The 22,792-nt window shown below is 45.8% G+C and overlaps 2 protein-coding genes and 1 pseudogene across 5 annotated transcripts in view; all 3 read right to left on the reverse strand.

Annotated features, from left to right (window-relative positions):
• Positions 1 to 6,940, reverse strand: part of LOC143834171 (uncharacterized) — a 35,017-nt pseudogene extending 28,077 nt beyond the window's left edge. The window contains exons 1-4 of the transcript XR_013229737.1: positions 6,519 to 6,940; positions 5,099 to 5,178; positions 4,703 to 4,829; positions 1,575 to 1,667 (exon numbers count right to left, since the gene is read on the reverse strand). The product of XR_013229737.1 is annotated as an uncharacterized LOC143834171 (transcript). The remainder of the gene's footprint in view (positions 1 to 1,574; positions 1,668 to 4,702; positions 4,830 to 5,098; positions 5,179 to 6,518) is intronic.
• A 125-nt stretch (positions 6,941 to 7,065) lies between these two features.
• Positions 7,066 to 14,994, reverse strand: LOC143834068 (uncharacterized). 3 transcript variants are annotated; one of them, XM_077330635.1, is made up of 5 exons: positions 14,653 to 14,994; positions 13,208 to 13,290; positions 12,852 to 12,978; positions 11,997 to 12,085; positions 7,066 to 11,461 (listed from the first exon to the last, which is right to left on the reverse strand). In XM_077330635.1, exons 3-5 carry the CDS (start codon positions 12,929 to 12,931, stop codon positions 10,341 to 10,343), a joined length of 1,290 nt encoding a protein of 429 aa, XP_077186750.1. In that variant the 5' UTR covers positions 12,932 to 12,978; positions 13,208 to 13,290; positions 14,653 to 14,994; the 3' UTR covers positions 7,066 to 10,340. The 3 variants fall into 3 exon arrangements, with proteins under 3 accessions (XP_077186750.1, XP_077186749.1, XP_077186748.1); XM_077330634.1 differs by having other exon boundaries at positions 11,997 to 12,089; positions 14,653 to 14,993; XM_077330633.1 differs by lacking the exon at positions 14,653 to 14,994 and adding an exon at positions 13,558 to 14,182 and having other exon boundaries at positions 11,997 to 12,089.
• Positions 14,995 to 16,604: 1,610 nt separating this feature from the next.
• The window catches only part of LOC143833844 (uncharacterized), a 32,894-nt gene continuing 26,706 nt past the window's right edge, over positions 16,605 to 22,792 (reverse strand). Inside the window, exon 15 of the mRNA XM_077330069.1 lies at positions 16,605 to 20,622. Coding sequence (XP_077186184.1) covers positions 18,056 to 20,622 — 2,567 coding nt within the window. The 3' untranslated portion in view covers positions 16,605 to 18,055. The remainder of the gene's footprint in view (positions 20,623 to 22,792) is intronic.

A 22,792-nucleotide genomic window follows, 5' to 3' on the forward strand; every position in this document is an offset into this window, starting at 1 on the left:
CCAGCCTTGGTCCCAGTCTGCTGGAATGCTTTGCCAAAAGACAACAGGGCCCTACAGGACTTAAACCAGTTCTGCAAGGCCTGTGAGACAGCAGTTCTACCCAGCATATCATTGAGGTCTGGAACTTTCTAGAAATTCTGAACACCTCAATCCATTTGAATATACATTGTTTAGAAGACACAAATTGTTTTAGATTTTTGATGTTCATAATGTTTTTAATGGGTTTATTATTGTATTGTTACCTGCCCTGAGCCCCATAAGAAGGACAGAATAAATTTGTTCATATTGTATTTACGGACAATTTACACATAAATGGAAGGAAGCAGCTCCAAGAGGGACAGAAGTGAGCTAGGTCTGTTTTAACTGCTCCAAACAGAATAGTAGATAGCTGGAAAGGTGAAAAGTGTTTCCACCGTGCCTGGGGGAATGAGCTCCCAGAAGAGCTGAGGGCCCAGACGGAGCTATCAACGTTCCACAGGGCCTGTAAGATGGAGCTATTCCTCCAGGCTATAGGTTGAGGCCGGGGGTGGGGGGAGAATCCCGGGGCTGATTGATCGATCTATGACACCTGACTGCCTTTATTTCCATCAGATGCTGTTAATGGCATGATACGAGTGGCGGCATTGGAACTGGGGAGTTGTTTTTAATTTTCGTCCGCCATCTGCCTTGCTTGGTCATTAATGGGATTTGATTGTTATGTTTTAATTGGTGGTGGTGGTGGGAAATGTTGTTTTTAGTGTTTTTATTGCATTTATTATTGTAACGGCTGTTTGCCTTTTATTGTAAGCCACTCTTAGCTGACTTGTCGGTAGGGGCAGGGTATAAGTTTAATAATAAATAAATTAAATAAATAAACTCGCAAGCTGTACTGCATTTGAAAATAAATCCATAGTATTAATGCTTTGTTAAATTTTATCATTTCGGTTTCTAATTTTGATATCCTACTACAACAAATGCTGAGTATAAACAACATATGGAAAAGGTAACAACATAATTAATTAGTTTCTTCTTTGGCCGTCAAAGCATCCCTTGAGAGAAGTTGCCTGCACTGTGTGTGTGTGTGTGTGTGTGTGTGTGTGTGTGTGTGTGTGTGTGTGTGTGTGTGTGTGTGTGTCTGTCTGTCTGTCTGTCTGTCTGTCTGTCTGTCTGTCTGTCTATCTATCTATCTATCTATCTATCTATCTATCTATCTATCTATCTATCTATCTATCTATCTATCTATCTATCTATCTATCTATCTATCTATCTATCTATCTATCTATCTATCTATCTATCTATCTATCTATTCATTATATTTATATATCGCTCTCCCCGGACGCTCATGGCAGTTTACATAGAATGTAGAAACCATACAAGAAACAATCCATAACGTATAAATAACCATAACATTAATACTACTAACTGATAATTGTAAGAGTGGTAACATTACGAAAAGTACAACAGTACAAACACGTCCAGAAGCAGAACACAGCTATGTTCTGTCGATTCCACAAATCAGCCGATCTTTAGAAATATTTTGATCATTTCATGATCGTGTTAGCAAAACGGTTCCCATGAAGCATCTAAGCACCTACCTGCTGAATGAGAGTCTTCTATGGTGTTCGGTAGGAGGAGGCTTCCTTCTTTGAGCCAAGAGATGAGAGGAGGTGTGGAGCCCCAGTGTCTTTCTGCAAACAAAAAAAGTCAAGGATAAGAAACTGCCTGAGACAGACGCCTGGCCAATCCTGCCCAGCACTGAGAAAAGGACCCCCTTCTGAGCTAAAGAAGCTGAGAATGACTTTGGGGACCTTTTGTGTGCAAACCAGGTGTCCCACCTCTAAGCTCTGGCTCCCTCCCATAACCACTGCTTGTTTCATGGAATCTCAATTTAGTAAATAATTCAGTGAATGTGAACCTTCTTGTCTGCAACACAGTCTAGATTAGCGATCCCCAACCTGTGGGCCGCGGACCACATGTGGTTCTTCGACTAATTGGAGGTGGGCCCCGAAGGACACCTTGTCCCCCTCCCCCGGCCCTTTACTTCATCCCCCCCCCAGCCCTTTACAACACACTTCATTGTTGTGGCGTGTCTGTATCTTATTTTGAAGGGATGTTTAAACATTACCATCGCGATCAGAGAGCGTTAGGGCAGTGGTTGAGAGTAGAGGAGTAAACTACCCCCCCCACCGGGCCTCAGTAAAATGCGTTAAGCGGTCCCCGGTGAGTGGTCCCTGGCGATAAAAAGGTTGGGGACCACTGGTCTAGATAGTATCACTCTAATCCTTATACAGGTAACATGGTAGGAAGGCAAGACAAGAAAGCCCCAGGCTCAATTCCTGACACATCCAGTTGAGAGGAGTTGTGAAAACAGGCCCAAGAAAAAACTTGGCCTGAAATCGTGTCGAGTTGCCCAATGGAGTGCATTGTGCTGGTTGGATGGAGATGGTCTGGCTTCTATCCACTCAGAAGCTGGCCTTAGCCAAACTCGTAGTTTACTGCCCCCACCCAAAAACCCTCCACCGGTAATATGGGTACAATAAAGGTGGCCCATTCTGCAGGGTTCTTAAAGTACTGTAATGTTATCCATATAAGGCATTATGAACTCTCAAAGGTTCCTCATTAATTCATAATAGTCTTGAGCCTTACACGGAAGCAAGAGATCAGGGCTCTCCTCCGTTGGAAGAAACTTCAGAACATGGGTGGCCAGAAAAGCCATAGGAGGAACAGCCAGGGCATTTTTCTCAACAACCTTTTGCCACTTCTTCTCACACAACCATAACAAGAGAAATCTATGTTGGGATGCTTGTTCTTGCATCCTTGCATGCACACACACAGATATTCAAGTGATGCATAATGGGAGAGTTCCGTTTCTGTTAGCTTTGGCAGGTAATGAATGCCTTGTGTGTTAGAGGTGGGAGCTAGACTGAGAGCCTGTTCAGGTTTATAAATCAGTCAGAAAATGTAGAATAATCCCTGCTTCTGTGTTGTGAATGTTACAAAGGAAACAGTATAACAGTACCAGATTTAACTTGATGTAAACGGAAAGAAAAATGTATCTCTGAAGACCAGTTTTACCTTTATGTTTGAGAATGTTTTACTAGTATGCACTAGGTAAACACTTAAACTTAATATCAGGGCTCTCTTAGCCTTATCCACCCCACAGGGGGTCTGTTGTGGGGGGGAGGAAAGGGAAAGTAACTGTAAGCCGCTTTGAGCCTCCTTCGGGTAGGGAAAAGCGGCATATAAGAACCAACTCTTCTTCTTCTTCTTTAAAAACATACAGGCCCAGAGGGAGGTCGCAAGATGGTACGGGGGCCACCTGAGGGGGGGGGGCTAGATTTTAATCCTGGCCTCAACCGAAGACCTGGTGGAAGAGCTCCATTTTACAGGGCCTGTGGAACTTTGACAGCTCCATCAGGGCCCTCAAATCTTCTGGGAGCTCATTCCACCAGGTCGGGGCCAGGACCAAAAAGGCCCTGGCCAGGGACCTCTAACAGATTAGCTCCTGCAGAGCTAAGTGCCCTGCGGGGGGTATAAGCCAACAAGTGGTCCCTCAGATAGGTAAGGCCCAAACTGTGGATGGCCTTGAAGGTCAAACCCAAAATCTTAAAAGGACTGTAGATTTAAAACTGAAATTACCTGCTAACCATAATCCTGTGGTTTGTTATACTGATGCAGACTGGACAGATGATTGTATGAACTACACATCAAGAAGCAGATATTTATTTTTGTACAGAGACAGTCCCATCTCATGGCCCAGTACAAAACAAGAAGCAACACCTTATCATCAACTGAGTCTGAATACATTGCCACAGCAGCGGTGTGTAGAGAACTACTAGGGCTGAAAAAAATTGCAAAAGGACTTTGTAATATGTGAACTAAGTCTCATAATCGTGATAGAGGATAATCAAAGCTGCATCACATTCTCCCAAACAGAAAAAAATACAAGTGCAATAACACTTTGTACGTAATCTAACAAAACAAGGCATCGTACAGATGAAAGATTGTCCTACCAGTGAAATGACGGCTGGTATTCTGAACAAGCCTTTACCAAAACCCAGATTCAAGAACTTGCATACAAAGCTTGGACTTACTGGGTCCAGCATGCAAGTCTGAGAAGGGGTGTTGAGATTCTTGTTCTTGCCTCCTTGCATGCACATCCAGAGATGCTGAAGTGTTGCATGATGGGAGAGTTCCATTTCTGTTAGCTTTGACAGTTAGTGACTGTTTAGTGTTGGAGAGATTGGGAAACTGTGTTCCGGTTTATAAATCAATCAGAAAATGTAAAATAATCTTTACTTCTGTGTTGTGAAGGTTAAAAGGCAACCGTGTAACAGTACCAAATTGTAACTTGATGTAAGCAGAAAGAAAAAAAAAACGTATCTCTTGAAGACCAGTTTTACCTCAGAAGAAAATGACTGTTGAAGCTTTGTTTGTATGTTGTATGTTGGTAAGCACTTAATCTTACTAAAGAAGACTATATAGTTTATTTTCAATTAAGAAAATAGCCAAGGAAGAGCTATTGTCATCTGGCAGTGATAACACGCAATTTTCCTCATTGCGCTCAATAAACTGGGAGGTTAGTGCGAGTTAACCTTCACAAAATGTTATAATATTTGTTTACAATTAAGGTATTGATAGAATTGAAATTCCTAATATCACCCTCAAGATTAACCATTCGACAAGAATCTATCTCCCGAGCAAGCAGTCAAGGGTTTCTTACCCACAGAGACCACCATCCCATAATTCTCCAGCATGACCTCTCTGTAGAGCACTCTCTGGCAGGGATCCAGGAAAGCCCATTCCTCCACGGTGAAGTAGATGGCCACCTCCTCAAAAGGCACTGGTCCCTGAAATCAGAACAGTTTCCTACCTGATTAATCTGGATAGGCAGTCTGTGTGTGAGTGTGTGACCAGGATGTCCCTCCCACCCACAAGGAGATGCAGACAATGAATAGGTTTCCTGGCAAGTTCACTTCGCCCACTTCAAGGGCGAAGACCAGAGGAGATTACTCCAGGGATCTATCATTCTAGAGTAGCTCCTCTAGTGGTTGCCCCTGAAAAGGAACCACCCAAAGGGGCCCTGCAGACCCCCCTCTCTCCGGAATTTTTCCCTTACTTGAGCCGTTTGCCTGACTGGTGTCTCCACAGCAGCATAAGGAGGTGATCCAGGCAAGCTCTCTGCCATCATTTTGCTACCTGCCAGGGGAGAAAAGGTGGGACAGTGATTTGCATCTTTCACACACACAGTATTCAGACTGTTTCTCTTTTTTTTATGTCTGGTGAGCTCCCCCTTAGAATGGGAAGTGAAGTCTCCATCTCCATCCCTCCTCTGTACGTAAGATGCCTCTTTCAATACTGTATGTCTCCACACTTCAAAGCCATTGGGGTGTTAGGCTTCGAAAACAGGTTACGAGGGAAAGGACTCCCTGATTCCTCGGTCACAGCTCCGTTCTGGCTCCAGCTGATCAGTCTTAAAAGCTTCAGGCCACTGGAAGTTCTACATGGGACTGCCTTTGAAGGTGATTTGAACTCTGCTGTATTGCAGTAGCTACACCTGAACAAAGACCAAGGAGACCATGGTCCAAATCCTTGCAAGCCACTACTGAAGTGGTCTTAAGCTAGTCACTCTCTCAGCAAAAATGAACTGAAACAAACTCACTGGGAAACTACAAATGGATGCTTTAGCACCTTTTCCAGTCGTCTCAACATTCAGTGGGGTTAGGAAACCTTTCCCCCCCTCGTTCCCACAGCATTATGGTACGTCCATGCACCTCCCAAGGATTCACCAGCTTTTCTGTCCTTAACTTGTGTTGTGGAGAAGTATACGGAAAGGTCCATTAAACTTTCATGGGTGATGCGTGGGCGAGAAACTCTGGATTGTCTTGTGGCTGTACATGTTTCTGTCTCCCCACAATGCCTGAGGGTGTGTGTGTGTGTGTACAATTTTAAGACTGAAGATACGGAGGGGGGGGGGAGCTGTACGTATCAGATTAAGGCCTGTACATTTTGTATAATATAATTACAAAATAATCGGCAAGCAACCAGATTCGCCAGTTTCTCCTCCTCATCAAACTCAACATAATTCTCCCTGCCTCCTCCTCCTCTATGTCTGAATAATAGCCGATATTAGTAAAAATTGTTGTTCCCACTATGGTAATTTCTTTATCATTACAATTCATTTCATGGTGCATCTTATTGCGTTCTGTGAAACTTTTGGTTGCTCCAATATAGACCCAATTTTTAATCAAATCTCCTCCCCCCCCCCGGTCAATGGTGTCCCGCTTTACCAAGGTTAAAATCTGGTCACCTTAGGTCTCGCCAACATGGAGCCTAATACACCCCCCCCCAAAAAAAAACACACACACAAAAGCTTCCCCCCCACCCCACCCCCACTTGCTGCTGGAGGCCTTCCGAGGGGAGAAAGCTCCGCCTGGGCCGGGCAAAGGGCTTATCTTCCTCCCTCGGGAGACGCCGCTTCCAGGCCGAGGCGGGGACAGGCTCCTGTTGAATCAGCCCCAAAGGGAAGAGGCACTCGCCCTGCGCTTCTCTGGAGGCCTCCGCTCATGGACAGGGGGAGGAAGGGCCCTGCTCGGACCTGCAGCGCCCGCCCGACTCTCCGTCCCGCTTCTTCTTCCTCCTTCCGCCAACGGACGACCCCCTCAACGGCTTGGAGACCCCACCGGAACCTGGAAACGCACGTGGCTTCCGCCTCGTTCTCGAGCGGAAGGGACGCAAATGGGCACTTCCGGTTTGCTCCCTTACCCCCCCTCCCGCCCGCTCTAGGACTCGCGGCTCTGTGGTAGTTTGAAGCCTTGGCTGCGGGGAGCTCCTCGCTGGGAGCCTCGTTGCTTCTCTTGGCTGCGGGGGGCGGCGGGGGGGGGTATTTCCTTCCCACAGACGTCTTTCTTGGCTAGGGCAGGCTGAGCCCACGAGGCACCTCCAAGCCCAACCGGGTCGGATTGGGGGGAAGATTCAAATGAGGGTTGGTCTGAAGTCGCCCAATAAAATCAGAGTCCAGTCAGGCACCTTTAAGACCAACAGAGATTTAATTAAGGTGTGAGCTTTCGAGGGCAAACACCCTTCGTCAGACTATGATCTTTTTACATGACAGGGAATATATAGCAAAAATCAGTTCTGTTACATCTGTGTCACAGCCAATGGTAATCCTTTGTCGAAACACCCAATGAATCCCCTAGAATTCAGTGTACTTTGCAAAGAGAAACCAAAGGGCCATTCCGCACAAAGTTAAAAGTGGCTATTTGGTTGCCGTTTGTGAAATCGCTAAGTAGCGAAAATTGCCCGTAATGCACAGCTTCGGTTTTTGCGGAATTTGACACTTTCACTTCTCATCAGTTTCGTTACCCACAGGGTTCCGGTCTCCGTCTTATCGCCACAAAGTGTTGCTGGTAGAGAGATCAAAGGCTATCACCTCCCCATACCATATGTTGCTTGCTCCATACCAAAATTCCATTACAATGCCATATCATGCAGTGATTGGGGGAAATCAGCTTCCGGGTGCATCTGCGCAGGGAAGTTTATCCCTCGAGTGAAACCTTGTGGAGAGGTACCAGCGGACTCAAACTGTGTTCAGTGGCTTCAGAGCAACCCAGCTGCCTGGTGGAATCTTTGTTTTCTGTCAGAGGGCAAATGTTGAGGCCAGTGGTGCCTGTCAACCAATTTCTATTCAAGGTTCCATGTCCATGATGTCGCTGAAGAAGTGCGCATGCACATTACTGTACAAATCAATACAAAAACCTTTAATGGCATCCAAAATATAAAGCAGTGTACAAATTAGTTCTGTAACACAGATCCATAAAACCATAGAAATCTCAGCAGACTGGGGAACAGCAAATACAAGAGAAAGCCAGTGATGTTTACTGTTTTATGCGCATGCACATTAAAGTGTATCCCTTTGATAAAATGTAGCTGGTCTTCAAGCTGCCACTGCACTCAGATTTCCTTCGGTTGCTTCAGACCGACAGGACTTCCTCACCTGAATTGATTTCCGGAATGGGTGGCTTCGGATTGTTTCCACGATCCTGACAAAGAGCAAACATTCCCTACAGCGCTAGTGGATTGTCCTGGGAATGCTTTGCTAATTACCTGCTCATAGAAAGCTAGTATTAGGCAAGTGTTCTTTCACAGAAATTAAACCAAAAACTGACCAATGGATTGAAGATCAGTTGTTCATGATTGTATGTAAATTGTTTCCCCCCCCCGGGGTTTCTCAGCTCAGTTCTGCTTCTTGTCCCACCATGCCCTTCTTGCTATTTTCTGCTGTTCCAGACAGACGAACACTCTCTTGATCTACCCTGCAAGGCTGTTGTGTAGACGTTGCCCCCCAACAAAGCTCCTTGCCCGGCAGTGACCCCTGTGAAAGGGTCGTTCGACCCACAAAGGGGTCCCAACCCCCAGGTTGAGAATCACCGCTCTAGAGGGTCAGCCAGTGGCGCAGTGGTGCAATTCATTCTCAAATGCCTAATAAGGTCTGATTTCTGATAGAAGGCTGAGCAGCTATGCTCTCAATGTATGCCTTCTTTGATGTTCATAAAGGGCAAAGCTGAAGTCCGTCACCAGGAACAAAGTCAAGAACCAAAGCCAGGAATCAACCAAGCGGAACTTCACTGGAGCAACCTGGAACAAGTGAGCATCTAGGTAGACAGGCAGGGAATGCACATGCTGCACTCCCAGAGAAGGTTGCCTTAAGCCTCTCCTTAAGTACTCTAAGGCTGGGTGAAGTAGCCTTCAGCTGGAGGGCTTGCAGCTGGGTCTGGTCCTCAACTTAGGAAGGAGCCCCTGCTGGGCCCCATTGAAGCTGACTGCATGCTGACAGCCAAGCTGATCTTCTGACAGCTGTCAGATTTGTGTGACACCGTCATTGCTGAGGTGAGTCTTCCTGACTGGATGGGGTCTTTCCTCTAGGTCTAGAGCAGGGGTAGTCAACCTGTGGTCCTCCAGATGTCCATGGACTACAATTCCCATGAGCCCCTGCCAGCAAATGCTGGGAATTGTAGTCCAAGGATATCTGGAGGACCACAGGTTGACTACCCCTGGTCTAGAGGGTGATGGCAGGTAGGGCTGGGCCCAGGCTGTTCATCATCTGATGGGTTGTGTGGGTGTTGATCATCCACCAGATCCTTAACTGGAGCTGACACTGAGAATGATGCATTGGTGCCGAGTTCCTGCTCTGGCTCAATTGCGTCTTCTGGCGGTGTGTCCAGAGGCATGGGCAGCACGGATATGACAGATTCTCAGTAGTAATACAAATCTGATGCTGTTATGAAAAAGCCTTTTCATGTCAGTCATTTGCGAAGGAACCAATTCCCAAATGTTGAAAGGTTTGTAAGATCTCCCTTAATTGGTTATTTCAAGAGGTTCATTCAGATATGATTTGTAGTGGACAAATTTCCTGGCCCTTCTCTATCATGGAGAATGAGGTATTGACTGAAATGCATGTTCAGTGTGGCCCTTTTCTGTGGTTTGTCTGCCTTCTGCAATTCTAAGTGTCCTGTATCGCTTGCTCTCTAAGAAAGGCCTCAGTCTGAGCATCTATATGGTTTCCCCAGAGTACCTTCTTGGATGCAAAGAAAGAAGCAGTCCTTAGTCTCATGTGCAGTCTTTAAATATCAATTGAAGCTACTTCCACATTAGAATAATAGAATCATAGAGTTGGAAGAGGCCATACAGGATCAGCCCAAAGCATCCTAAAGCATCCAAGAAAAGTGTGTATCCAACCTTTGCTTGAAGACTGCCAGTGAGGGGGAGCTCACCACCTCCTTAGGCAGCCTATTCCACTGCAGAACTACTGACTGTGAAAATGTTTTTCCTGACACATTCTGAGTACTGACATGGTTTTCCCCATATCAACTATTTCCACCCTGCGCACTTATTTGGTTTCTACTCTATATTGTTTCTGTGATGGGAAGTGAGGTTGAAAATGTGTCTGAAATATTTTCCACATTCTGAACTCAGATATGCTCATGTAAGAAGTTTTGGGAGAGAAGTAAGGTGTGAGTGAGTGAAGTTTATTCCACACTATGGGCACTGCTACAGTTTCCCTCCTGGATTGATTTTTTGATAGGAAGGAAGGGATCTACTCTCACGGAAACTCTTTCCACACTCTTAGCTCCGATATGGTTTCTCTCCATTATGGATTACTTAATGGGAAGAGAGAGAAAATTCCCATTTATACTATTATCACATAGCACTGATATGGTTTCTCTCCTATATGGATTCTTTCATGGTCGGTGAGGTTGTCATTCCGATTGAAAGACTTTCCACAAGCAATATGGTTTCCCTCCTGTATGTATTCAGTGATGGGAAGTGAGAGTGCTACTTTCATGCAACGTCTTATAATCTTAGCATTGATACGGTTTATCTCTTGCATGGATTTTTTTATGGATCGTGAGGATGTCTCCTCGACTGAAGCTCTTCCCACACTCTGAGCATGGATATGGTTTTTCTCCCGTATGTCTTCTTACATGGTAAGTGAGGTGTGACCTCTGATTGAAGCTCTTCCCACACTCAAAGCACTGATATGGTTTCTCTCCTCTATGTCTTCTTTCATGGGAAGTGAGGACTGAACTCTGAATGAAACTTTTCCCACACTCGGAACACTGATATGGTTTCTCTCCTGTATGGATTCTTCGGTGGGAAATGAGGTTGCAGTTGTGTCTGAAGCTCTTCTCACATTCTGAGCACTGATATGGTTTCTCTCCCGTATGGATTCTTCGATGGGAAATAAGAGAACTATTCTGAGTAAAGCACTTTCCGCACACTAAGCACTGATATGGTTTCTCTCCTGTATGGCTTCGTTGATGGGAAGTGAGAGCATGACGAACGCGAAAACTTTTTTCACACTGTGAGCACTGATACGGTTTCTCCCCGGTATGGCTTCGTTTATGAGAAGTGAGGGTGCCAATTCGACTGTAGCTCTTCCCACATTCTGAGCACTGATATTTTCTCTCTCCGGTATGGATTTGTCGATGGGACGTGAGACCATGACGATCACGAAAACTCTTTCCACACTCTAAGCACTGATATGGTTTCTCCCCTGTATGGATTCTTCGGTGGGAAATGAGGGTCTTATTGTCACATAAATTCTTTCCACACTCTGAGCAATGATAGGGTTTCTTTCCTGAATGGATTCTTTGGTGGGAAATAAGGTCCGAACTCTCACCAAAGCTTTTTCCACATATCAAGCTCTTGGAACATTTTTCTCCTCTGAGGATATCTTTCTGTCTCTCAAAATTGACATGACCCTCACACTTAGTACTTTTATTCCTCTTCTGTCTATTGCAAGTTTTGACTTGAATTTCCATCATTTGATCTTGTAGGACTCTGGACAGATGTCCCCCGTTATTCTGTGTCTTCCTCCCCTCTTGCACCTTTTCTCTGTCTTCACAGTTCAACTCTTCTCTTTCTGTTAGTCCACCAAGTGACATCCTTGAATGTTCCCCTAGAATCTCCCAAAAGTCACCTGCAAGAATGCAAAGAGCATAAGGAAGTGATTGGGAAGGAAGACCTCCACATTTCTCATTAGAAAAGGAAATGGATTTGTAATTATGGGGATACCAGCATTTCTTTTTAAAGTAATTGTCTTTCAAACAATAAGTAGCTCTGAAAGGGACAGTTGTGTACTGAGGTCACTTCAGTAGGTCCAGATAGCTGCAGAGGTGCTAAGAATTAACCCTTTAATGGTGTGTTTCTTTTACTATTTTTCTGTCTAATTTTTGTCATCCTCCTACCACAAATGCTGAGCATCAACAAAAAAAGGAAGAGGTAACAGAACATAATTAATTAGTTTCTCCTCTGGCCTCAAAGCATCTATCTAGAGAAATTGCTTGTAGCATATCTTTTTGATTATGTTCTGTAGCTTCAGTACAACTATGATCTGTGGCCTCTTCTGATCAGCCTATCTGTGGCAATATCTTTATTAGATCAGGATTTCCCTTCATGATTACGCATGATCTCCTGTAGGCAAAGGGGCTCTTATGAAGCAATTAATCATCTACCTGCTGACTCATGGTCTTCTGTGGTGCTTTGGAAAAAGAGGCATATTTCTCTGAGCAGGGAGATGAGAGGAGATATGGAACACCAACATCTTTCTGGAAACAAGAAAAAAGGATAAGATTCCAGCTCTGAGGACTCCAAATGCCTCTGTCTCTCCAACGTCTCCAGTAGACAGCAGCATTTTCAAGCCATCCTTTTGTGATTATTACTGTTTATTTATTTAAATTATATATTGCCCTCCTATACCGTGTAGAATAATACATTAATAAAATCTTAAACCAATAAATATCAGAGTATTAAAATCTCAACACGTTAGAATCTCAGCATCTCAGCAGTACCTATCAGATTACATTCTCCCTGGGGGGGGGTTGTCTGGGGGAGGTCCATTTGATGTTATGGAATCACTGGACCCAACCACATGCATGGTTTAAGAGCTCTCTCTAAGACAGGCCCTGAGGAACTGAGACAGCTCTGACATGGCCCTGGTCTCCTCTGGGAGTTCATTCCACCAAGTGGGACCCAGGACAGAAAATGGCAGAGGCTAGATGTATTTCCTTGGGGAAGTTAATTTTAACTAAAGATGCCCAAGATGGATTTGGGAAACTTAAATGTGCTATTGAGTTGCCACACCCTGAAACTATGGCTAATTTTCAAAACCATTTCTTGTTTCTTGTCGTTTGGAGTAGGAAATCCTTCAGCAAGTCCAAGCCTTCTTGCCTGCAACACAGCCTAGAAAGCTTCACGCAGGTAGCATAGTAGGAATGCAAGATTAGAAAGCCCCAGGTTCAATCTCTGAAGCATCCAATTAAGAGGAATTGTGAAAACAGGTGCAAGAAAGGCATTCAAGAGATTCTTACCCATAGAGACCACCATGACATACGTTTCCAGCATGACCTCCCTGTACAGTGCTCTCTGGCATGGATCCAGCAAGGCCCATTCCTCCATGGTGAAGTACACGACCACCTCCTCAAAAGACACCGGTCCCTGGAATCAGAATACAGTTTCCTGCCTGATGAATCAGGATAGGTAGCCTATGTCTGAGTGTGACCAGGATCTCCCACTCCCAAGCAGGGAGATGCAGACAATTCCCTGTAGGTTCACCAAATCAAGGGGGAAGACAGATCAAGACAAGGAATGGGACTACTCTCCAGGTTGTCCCTGAAAAGGAACCACTCAAATGCAGACCTCTCTCTCACAGAAATCTTTCCCTTACTTGAGCTGTCCCCCTGACTGGTGGATCCAGTGCAGCGTCAGAAAGAGGCAATCCAGGCAGGCTCTCCGCTGTCATTTTGCTGCCTACCAGGAGAGAAAACATGGACCGGTGATGTGCATCTTTCACACACAGAGCATTCAGACTGGTTTTATTTTTTATTTCATTGTATTTATATCCTGCCACTCCTGGCCAGGCCAGCTTGCGGGAACTCTCAGCAATTTAAAACAATATAAAAGAAAATATACAAAATCAATAAGCATAAAAACAACCTACCAATCCCCTTAGAAATCTACCCCATTGCCTGCCAATCCCCCAGTTCTCTTCAAGTCTGGGAAGCTTCCCTTCCGAACCTGCTCTTTCCAATCGGTCAGTCTCCATTCTTCAAAGCAATTTGAATGTTAGACTTGGAAAACGAAGCGTGAGGCAAAGGACTCCCTGATTCTTCCAAGGGGGAATGTATGTGGTCACAGCTGATCTGTCTTGAGTATTCCAGGCCCCTGGCACTTCTACATGGGATTGTGCTTGAAGGTAGATTCTTCTGTTCTCTTACCCTTTTCTACTGTTACAGGCAGACTAACAGGGCTACCCACCTCAACTACTTAGTAATAAAAGAATGCCTTCTATTGGTGAGAGAGGAAACGGTGGAGGGGGGCTTTTAAGAACCATTCAGGTGAGAATATCCACCCCCCCCCCATCCATACCAGCCATCCAGGCTTTCCTGAGTTCTTCCTGCAACAAAGCAGGTTTTGGGAAAATCAGGAAAAAACCCCAGAGAAGGCCCTGGAAATGCTTCCTGCCGCTTCCATGTTCGCGAAAAGCTTCACCAGGAATACAAGAATGTGTGTGTGTGTGTGTGGGGGGGGGGAGAGATCCAGGTCGTCGTCCCCCTTTTGCTACTGGAAGCATCCAGGACTAGCGCATGGAGGAACGGGATGGGGTGGGGACTACGGCTGGGCTCGGCCAACCTCTGTCTGGAGACTCCTCTACAAACAGGGGTAGTCAACCTGTGGCCCTCCAGTTGTCCATGGACTACAATTCCCATGAGCCCCTGCCAGCAGGCAGGGGCTCGTGGGAATTGTAGTCCATGGACATCTGGAGGGCCACAGGTTGACTACCCCTGCTCTACAAACCCGGAAGGAGGCGCCTGATGCAAAAACCCCGCGGGGAAGAAGAGGGGAGGGGGGTCACCAGCCGGCCTAGGGAAAAAACCCTCCGTCTGTCGCCCTGCGTAGGCTCGAGGGGAGGGGGGGATGTCCCTGCGCTTCCCTTCCCTCTCCCCGCCCAATGGGAGCCCGCGGAAAGGACCTGGGTCAGCCTGGTGGCTTCGGCCATGGAGGGGGTGGAAAGCAAGGCAGGACTCTGCTCAGAATTGCATCGGGGGCTCCAGCAGACCCGTTTTCTCCCCCCCTCCCCCCTCCCCCCTCCCCACCCCCCTCCCCACTCACCGCCTTGGAGTCCCCTCCGGAGGCTGAAAAGGGCACTTTCTCTTTGCCGCCTTCCGCTCTAGGACTCGCGCGTCTGTGGTTGCTCGAAGCCCAACCCCCCTTGGGCTTTGCACACGGCGAAGGAGGCGCGAGGCCCCCACCAGCTCCTGCGCGACCCGGGGAGCCTGACCCGGGGGGGGGGGGGGAATGAGCTCGCGCGCCGCTCTGCAGAAGCGCGCGCCCACGAACGCTTTTGCCCTTATAAGGCGCCGCTGGACCCCAACTGCCTTCCCTCAGACCCACGAGCGTTCAAGAACAAAGCTGCGCCGCAAACGGAAAGTGGGAGGTGGCGGAGGGTGTATAACCCGGAGCCCACTAGGGGAGCTGAAGAGGCGGGGGTCTTCCTTATAAGGAAAAAAAGGCGGGATTTTCCCTGAGGGTGATGAGGTCCGTTCCGCACGACTTTTAATATAGCGCTAGTCTTGCATTTTGTTTTCGCCACTAAAACTATGTTCCGCGTGACGTCGTGAGCAATCTGCGACACTCCTGCAACACTCGTGCCAAAATCGCTTCGTTGTGGTGATTTCCGGGGAATCCGGAAAAGTGGATACGCCCTCAGAAAAGCGCTACACTCCTGCCAACAACCTGCAACATTTGCGGAAAAGACCTGTGCGTTCTCAATGTAGCGGTTGCAACAAAGTCCCTCCCCCTGGCTCTCTCCTCTGAACTTCCGGCGAAGCTATCGCCATTTTTTCCCCCTCGGAGCAAGCGGGAAAAGCAACGAACCAGCGAGACTTCATTCACCCAATGAGGCTTCTCTGGCTACAGTACCTCCACAGAAGTGCTTTAAAGCTCCCCCAAGTCCCCAAGCACAACACAGCCCCCTGTTTGCCAGTTCCCTTTAATTTCGGCCAAAAAAACATGCCCAGGCGGGGGGGGGATTTTTTCCCCACTCAGGGGAGCATGGTAATGACTCGCCAGCTCACACGCCAGCTAGATGGGTCTCCACTATATTTCTAGATATCAAGGCATATTCGTTGAAACATGTGTTTTTTGTTTTTTTTTAAACCTGTGCTTAAAGGGAAAGGGGCTTTTCGGGAGCATGATAACAACCGGCCATTGGCTGTTAGTTTGATTGACGGCCAGGGGCGGGAACAAGCAGAGAAAAAATCACTTCCTTTCTAGCGATTCCTGTGAGACCGAAAACCTGTGGGGAACGAATGAAACACTACTGGATTCCACTATAAATGAAGGTATGCGGAACACCGAGATTCCACAATTTAAAGTAGCGTTATTGCTTTGTGAAACCAATTGGCAGCATTGGTCCTTGTGCGGAATGGGCCTGAGGGCTGGAATTTGCTGCGGGTAGCGGTCTCCCCTCAGAAGCGCCCCTTAATGGAATACTATGTATTTGTATTTTAGGCATGAGAATGTCTTACACTAATGACTGCAAGGTTGAGTTTATATGAATGGGGTGAAAGATTGTATTTTGATTTCGGGGACTATTTTAAATGGTCATTCTAGGCAATTTCTCTTGAGGAATCGGAGCGCCTGAAGGGGCCACTGGACCCCAACTGCGTTCCTTCAGACCCACAAGTGTTCAAGATCAAGGCTAAGACTGCAAATAAAACGTGGGAGGTGGGGGAGGGTGTATAACCCAGAGCCCACTAGGGGAGCTGAAATGCGGGGTCTTCCTTATAAGGAAAAAAAGGCGGGATTTCCCCAGTTTTGAGGGCTGGAAGTTCCAGGGAACAGCTCTGTCTCCTCAGAAGCGCTCCATGTATTAACATTTGAGGTGAAGAATTTTAGCATCATCTGTATCCTGATCCCATCGATCTGGAGCATTCCACAATACCAGAAACGATACCCGAGATGAACAGAAGACTTCCCAATGGAGGGCCCCGCTAACTGCCAGTCAGTGCAGCAGAGACGACCCGTCAGCCGAAGATGAATAAACAAAGGAATTTCCAAGCTGACAATGGCAAAAAACTTTATTTTTTTCCCTCGGTATAAAACCTTGTTTTCGTATTTTACTTCTTCAGTAAACTTATTTCTGAATTGGTTGTTTTTTTTTCTTCAGGGATACAAACAAAGTCTTCAACCCACTACCTAATTCTTATATTTTAAGCCATATAACTGGGGTCTATTAGTATCAAAGGACCATAAAGGTAACTATCTTATAATTCTGAGGACTGAAAGGGAGAATGATTCCATTCAGCAGTGTAATCACAGTGCTGCTGGTCTTCCCCAGAGAGAAATCCCACAGGGGAAAAGAACTATGCAGCGCTGTCCACTGAACAGATGGCAGAACAAGCCCTCTACACAGGTCTAGGAATATCCACCGATCATGCAACATAAAGAAACCCCTCTGAGTGGACTAGGCAGGTGCCGCCAATCAGGCCCCCTTCCACTTCCACCATCCACCGAAAACCAGCATTCAGCTTTTCCAATATAGCAGACAGCCTTCCAATTTTCAGTTGGGACCTATTAATCTCTCAGAATTATAACAAATCAGTTCCTGAGGAGAAACTGTCGCCTCTGGAGGGTGGAGTCTTCGGCATTTTACTTTGCTGAGGTCTGGATGAAATCACCATAGCTAGAAATCCCAATTTGTTCCCAGAAATCAAATTTACTACCCAGCGTTCAAAGTGGAAACTCCATAGTATAGTGCTGAACAGAATAGTTCAAGGCCCAGTCATAATTTTTTTTGCTTTCTTTCCGTTCTTAGAGGCCTTGAACAATAAGACCAAACAATTTAAATAAAACTCATGCTTAAAAACACCTACATTTCTCTGTATAACCAGACAGATGAGTAGAAATCCACTCTGTCTTTCTGCCTGCACCCCAGGTTTTTTCTATAAATTAAATTACCCCTACTGGAGTACCCCCTCTGGGGTTCTGGAGCAACTCTGGTTGAGAATAACTGATCTAGAGCGAGGGAAATTATGATACCACTCGATTCTGTATTGGTTAGACCTTACTTGGAATATTGTGTCCAGGTCTAGGCACCATTCAAGAAGTATAGTTTGAAAATGTTCGGAGAGAGGCAAACAAGGATGGTAGGAGAGTTGGAATCCATGCTTTACAGGTATGTGTAGCTTGGAGGAGCAGAGAGCTAGGAGTGATATGATAGCTGTGTTTATGTAAAAGGTAGACATGTTGAAGATGGGACCAACTTGTTTGTTGCAGCTGTAGAGACAAAGATGAGGAGAAATGCATTCAAAGTACAGGAAAGGAGGCTCCACTTAAATATTAGCAAGCATTTTCTGATGGTGAGGATTTCATAGAAGGAATACGCTGCCTCAGAAGGTAGTGGAGTCTCCTTCATTGGAAGTTTTTAGGAGGAGATTAGATGAGCATCTGCCAGGTATGTGTGATTATTAAGGCCCCAAGTGGGGGGAGGGGAGCTGGACTGGATGCGAATTCATGCTGTGTGTGCTTCTGAATCTCCAGCTCTGTGTGCTTCCGATTCTCCTTGATGTGCATCCTTGATGTGTTTACTACGGAGTGCTCTCCAACAAAAGCTCTTCTCACATTGTGAGCACTGATAAGGTTTCTCTCCCGTGTGTATTCTTTGGTGGGAAGTGAGAGTAGAATTCCGAGCGAAGGTCTTTCCACACTCTGAGCATTGGTACGGTTTCTCTCCTGTATGGATTCGTTGGTGGGCAGTAAAATTTGTTTTCTCAGTGAAGCTCTTTCCACACTCTGAGCATTGGTATGGCTTCTCTTCTTTATGGATTCTTTGATGAACAGTCAGTTTAGAAATATGGCTGAAGCTCTTTCCACACAGTGAGCATATGTATGGTTTCTCACCAGTGTGGATACTATAATGGGAAGAGAGAGCAGATCTCTGCATGAACCTCTTCCCACATTCTGAGCATATGTATGGTTTTTCACCAGTGTGGGTTCTTTGATGGGAAGAGAGAGCAGACTGCTGAATAAAGTTCTTCCCACAAGTTGAACATATGTACGGTCTCTCACCAGAGTGGATTCTTTTATGGTAACTGAGGGAAGAATGCACAGGGAAACGCTTTCCACATTCTGAGCATACGTATGGTTTCTCACCCGTGTGGGTTCTTTGATGGAAAGTAAGGCTGTAGCCCCGACAAAATCTCTTCCCACACTCTGAGCACTGGTATGGTTTCTCTCCTGTGTGGATTCTTTCATGGGAAATGAGGCTAGAATTGTTACTGAAGCTCTTCCCACAATCTGAGCACCGATATGGTTTCTCTCCTGTGTGGGTCCTTAGATGGGAAGTGTATGTAAAACGCCTACTGAAGCTCTTCCCACATTCTGAGCACTGATATGGTTTCTCTCCCATGTGGATTCTTAGATGGGAAGTGAGTGCAGAACTGTCTTTGAAGCTCTTCCCACAGTCTGAGCACTGGTATGGTTTCTCACCTGTGTGCGTTCTCTGATGGAAAGTAAGGGTGCTATTCCGAGTAAAGCTCTTCCCACACTCTGAGCACTGATATGGTTTCTCTCCTGTGTGCATTCTTCTGTGGGAAATGAGTGCAGAACTGGCTTTGAAGCCCTTCCCACAGTCTGAGCACTGGTATGGTTTCTCACCTGTGTGCGTTCTTTGATGGAAAGTAAGGGTGCTACTCCGAGTAAAGCTCTTCCCACACTCTGAGCACTGATATGGTTTCTCTCCTGTGTGCATTCTTTTGTGGAAAATGAGTGCAGAACTGGCTTTGAAGCCCTTCCCACAGTCTGAGCACTGGTATGGTTTCTCACCTGTGTGCGTTCTTTGATGGAAAGTAAGGCTGTAGCCCCGAGAAAATCTCTTCCCACACTCTGAGCACTGATATGGTTTCTCTCCTGTGTGGATTCTTTCATGGGAAATGAGGCCAGAATTGTTACTGAAGCTCTTTCCACATTCTGAGCACCGATATGGTTTCTCTCCCGTGTGCATTCTTTCATGGGAAATGAGGCCAGAATTGTTACGGAAGCTCTTTCCACATTCTGAGCACCGATATGGTTTCTCTCCCATGTGGGTTCTCTTGTGGGAAGTGAGTACAGAACTGTTTGTGAAGGTCTTCCCACAGTCTGAGCACTGGTGTGGTTTCTTACCAGTGTGGAGTCTTTGATGGTAAGTGAGTCCATTATAATGTCTGAAGCTCTTCCCACAGTCTGAACACTGGTACGGTTTCTCACCTGTGTGGATTCTTTGATGGAGAACAAGGCTGTAACCCTGAGAAAATTTCTTCCCACAGTCTGAGCACTGATATGGTTTCTCACCTGTGTGCGTTCTTTGATGGAAAACAAGGCTGTAACTCCGAGAAAATCTCTTCCCACACTCTAAGCACGGATATGGTTTCTCTCCCGTGTGGATTCTTTGATGGTAAGTGAGTCCACTATAATGTCTGAAGCTCTTCCCACAGTCTGAGCACTGATATGGTTTCTCACCTGTGTGGATTCTTTGATGGAAAACAAGGCTGTAACCCTGAGAAAATCTCTTCCCACACTCTAAGCACGGATATGGTTTCTCTCCCGTGTGGATTCTTTGATGGTAAGTGAGTCTACAATAATGTCTGAAGCTCTTCCCACACTCTGAGCAGTGATATGGTTTCTCTCCTGTATGCATTCTTTGATGGGAAGTGAGGTGTTCACTCCGAGTGAAATTCTTCCCACACTTTGAGCAATGATATCGTTTTTCTCCTCTATGGATCCTTAAATGAAAAGTAAGTTGTGATTTCTTATTGAAGCTCTGTCCACAGTGCAGGCATTTGTAATGTTTCTCTCTTCTGATAACCCCACGAAGTCTCAAACGATTGCTACTGTCGATGCTTTTCCCCCTCTTTCCATTGTGCACTTTCACTTGAGTTTCCATATTACAATCTTTAAAGCCTCTGGAGGTCTCTTCGTTCTTTGACCTCTTTTTCTTCTGCATCATTTCTCTGTCCTCATAGTCCAACTTCTCTATGTAGATAACATCCCTGTATGGAACGCCTGAAGGTTCCCATTGAATTTTTCTTTCCAAAATATCACCTGCAAGAATAAACGGAGAAAAAGAGAGGCATTACACCAGTTCTGGAAAAAAACGACAACCGGTTATGGTAAGCAATCCTCTGATTTCTTTAGGAGTTCTTTTTACGACACTGAAAGAGGCATATCCCAAGAGAGACCAGAGCTCTTTTAATGGCTTGACACAGAAGAACGTTGTTGTTTGTTGATATTGGTGAACAACTGTAATGTAGCCCAGCCAACAGGGAGAGGTTGTGGGGCTTTTATGTCTAAAGTAGCTCCTCCTCCTTCCATTAAATTTTTTTTTTGTGAACAGGAGGAGATGAAGACATACCAGATGGGAAACCAGAGGGAGGAGGAGAGTGAGCAAGCGGCATGCAAATTATTTTGATTACAGCACTGGGGTTGTTGTGTATTCCTTCACTAGTATCACTGCCTTTCTATGCTGTTTATTTAACAATCCCAATTTGTTTTAGAGCTTTCTTATAATCTCAGTTGAATGCACATCCTGCCCAAATCTGAACACAGTAGGAATAGGTTGTTAACACAGTCCCTAAATATTTTTGGGCGTCTCATCACAAGCTAGTTTTACTATATTATTATTAAAATAAAAACAAACACCCCCACCAAAATTATCTTATAATATGCCCCCATTCCTTTTATTTGACAGGTTCCCTAACCATATCATTGATGCTGCAAGATATTTCCATTGTTTCAGTGTCGCTCCTTAAAAGAAGGCGTTTCCTCTGCTCAAGTCTTAGTCCTGGAGATTTATTTCTTTATTCTTTATTCTTATTCTTCTTATTATTAGAGTAGATGAAATGCATAGGCTGCCCCTCTCTGCAATTTATTTACATTTGAACTTTTATTCCTCCCTCATCTCAGCCAATTCAGGGCGGATCACAACACTGGTAAAATCACGCAAATAAAACTCTAAAAATACAAAAAATAAAAATCTAATTCATTTTAAGATAATACATCATAAGATTAAAATACTACTATTGCCCGTAGAAATGTGTTTATCATATGATGAAAAAAGAGGTGGAACAACTCCGTCTTGCAAGCCCTGTGGTTCCGCAGGGCTCTGCTGTCACTTGGCAGAGTGTTCCACCAGGCTGGGGTGGAACACTCTGGACACATCTGGTCATAAGGAGGGGTGAGCAATTGAAGGAAAATATATGGTACCCTCAGACTTGGGGGAGAGTTTTAGGACATGCCATGAGTTACAGGAACCAAGGCCATTAGCCTAGGGATCCCCAACCTGTGGGCCATGGACCACATGTGGTCCGTCGACTAATTGGAGGTGGGCCGCGAAGGACGCCTCCCCCCCCCCCCCGGCCCTTTACAACCCACTTCGGGTGTCATTGTCTCCCATCACTCCCAGATGGGACTATCTCGTGGCAGAGAAACAAGCTCAGGGTTCCCATTGATTTGTCTTTGTCATGAGTTAAAATTTCCATGAAAATAAAATGTTCCTTATGTTCATTGTTGTGGCGTGTCTGTATCTTATTTTGAAGGGATGTTTAAACATTACCATAGTGATCAGAGAGCGTTAGGGCAGTGGTTGAGAGTAGAGGAGTAAACTACCCCCCCACCGGGCCTCATTAAAATTGTCAAGTGTTGAGTGGTCCCCAGTGACAAAAAGGTTGGGGACCATTGTCTTAGCCCATGGTGTGAGGGACCAAGCAGTTGAGGATCCAGCAGATTCACACAACAGACTTCAGTCTTGGGCTTCAGGATGAAGCTTTAAGTAAGTCTTTATTTGGAGAATCAGGACAAAGATCAGCACATCGCATAAACTCTTAGACAGGGACCTTGACAGGGACGCTGGGGAAGGGGACTGCAAAGCTTATATACCTTGGTTTGAGCAGGGGGACAAGGGGCAGCATTTGGCGGGGATATAGAGTCACACAGAAAGGGCAATATAGTTTTCTCTGGTCTACAAGGTGCCAAAACATCCCATCTGGCCAGTTAGGCCAGACTTGTGAGAAGAGATAAGACAAGGAATGCTGGAGGAGACTTTGATATGCAGAGGGGAATGGGAGAGGCACTACCCAGCAGGCTCAGGAAGTTGCCAAAACTTAGCAGGAGATCCGGGAGTCTAGAAAAATGAGGCGAACCTCAAAGGTGACAAAAACCACGAGTCAGGAACGAGGGGTTCATGACAAGTGGCTGGAGAGTCAGGGATTATTCC

The sequence above is a fragment of the Paroedura picta genome, chromosome 3 (genome assembly GCF_049243985.1).
Source record: "Paroedura picta isolate Pp20150507F chromosome 3, Ppicta_v3.0, whole genome shotgun sequence".
Classification (NCBI taxonomy): Eukaryota; Metazoa; Chordata; class Lepidosauria; order Squamata; family Gekkonidae; genus Paroedura; species Paroedura picta.

What these genes read in the sequence shown, in the direction of transcription:
- LOC143834068 (XM_077330633.1), bottom strand. Translation starts at nt 13,585, where the DNA reads ATGGAGACTGACCGATTGGAAAGAGCAG. An exon ending in CAGTCAGGGGGACAGCTCAA is followed by an intron (nt 12,979 to 13,207) that starts GTAAGGGAAAGA and finishes TTCTGATTCCAG; the next exon opens with GGACCGGTGTCTTTTGAGGA. An exon ending in TGTCATGGTGGTCTCTATGG is followed by an intron (nt 12,090 to 12,851) that starts GTAAGAATCTCT and finishes TCTTGTTTCCAG; the next exon opens with AAAGATGTTGGTGTTCCATA.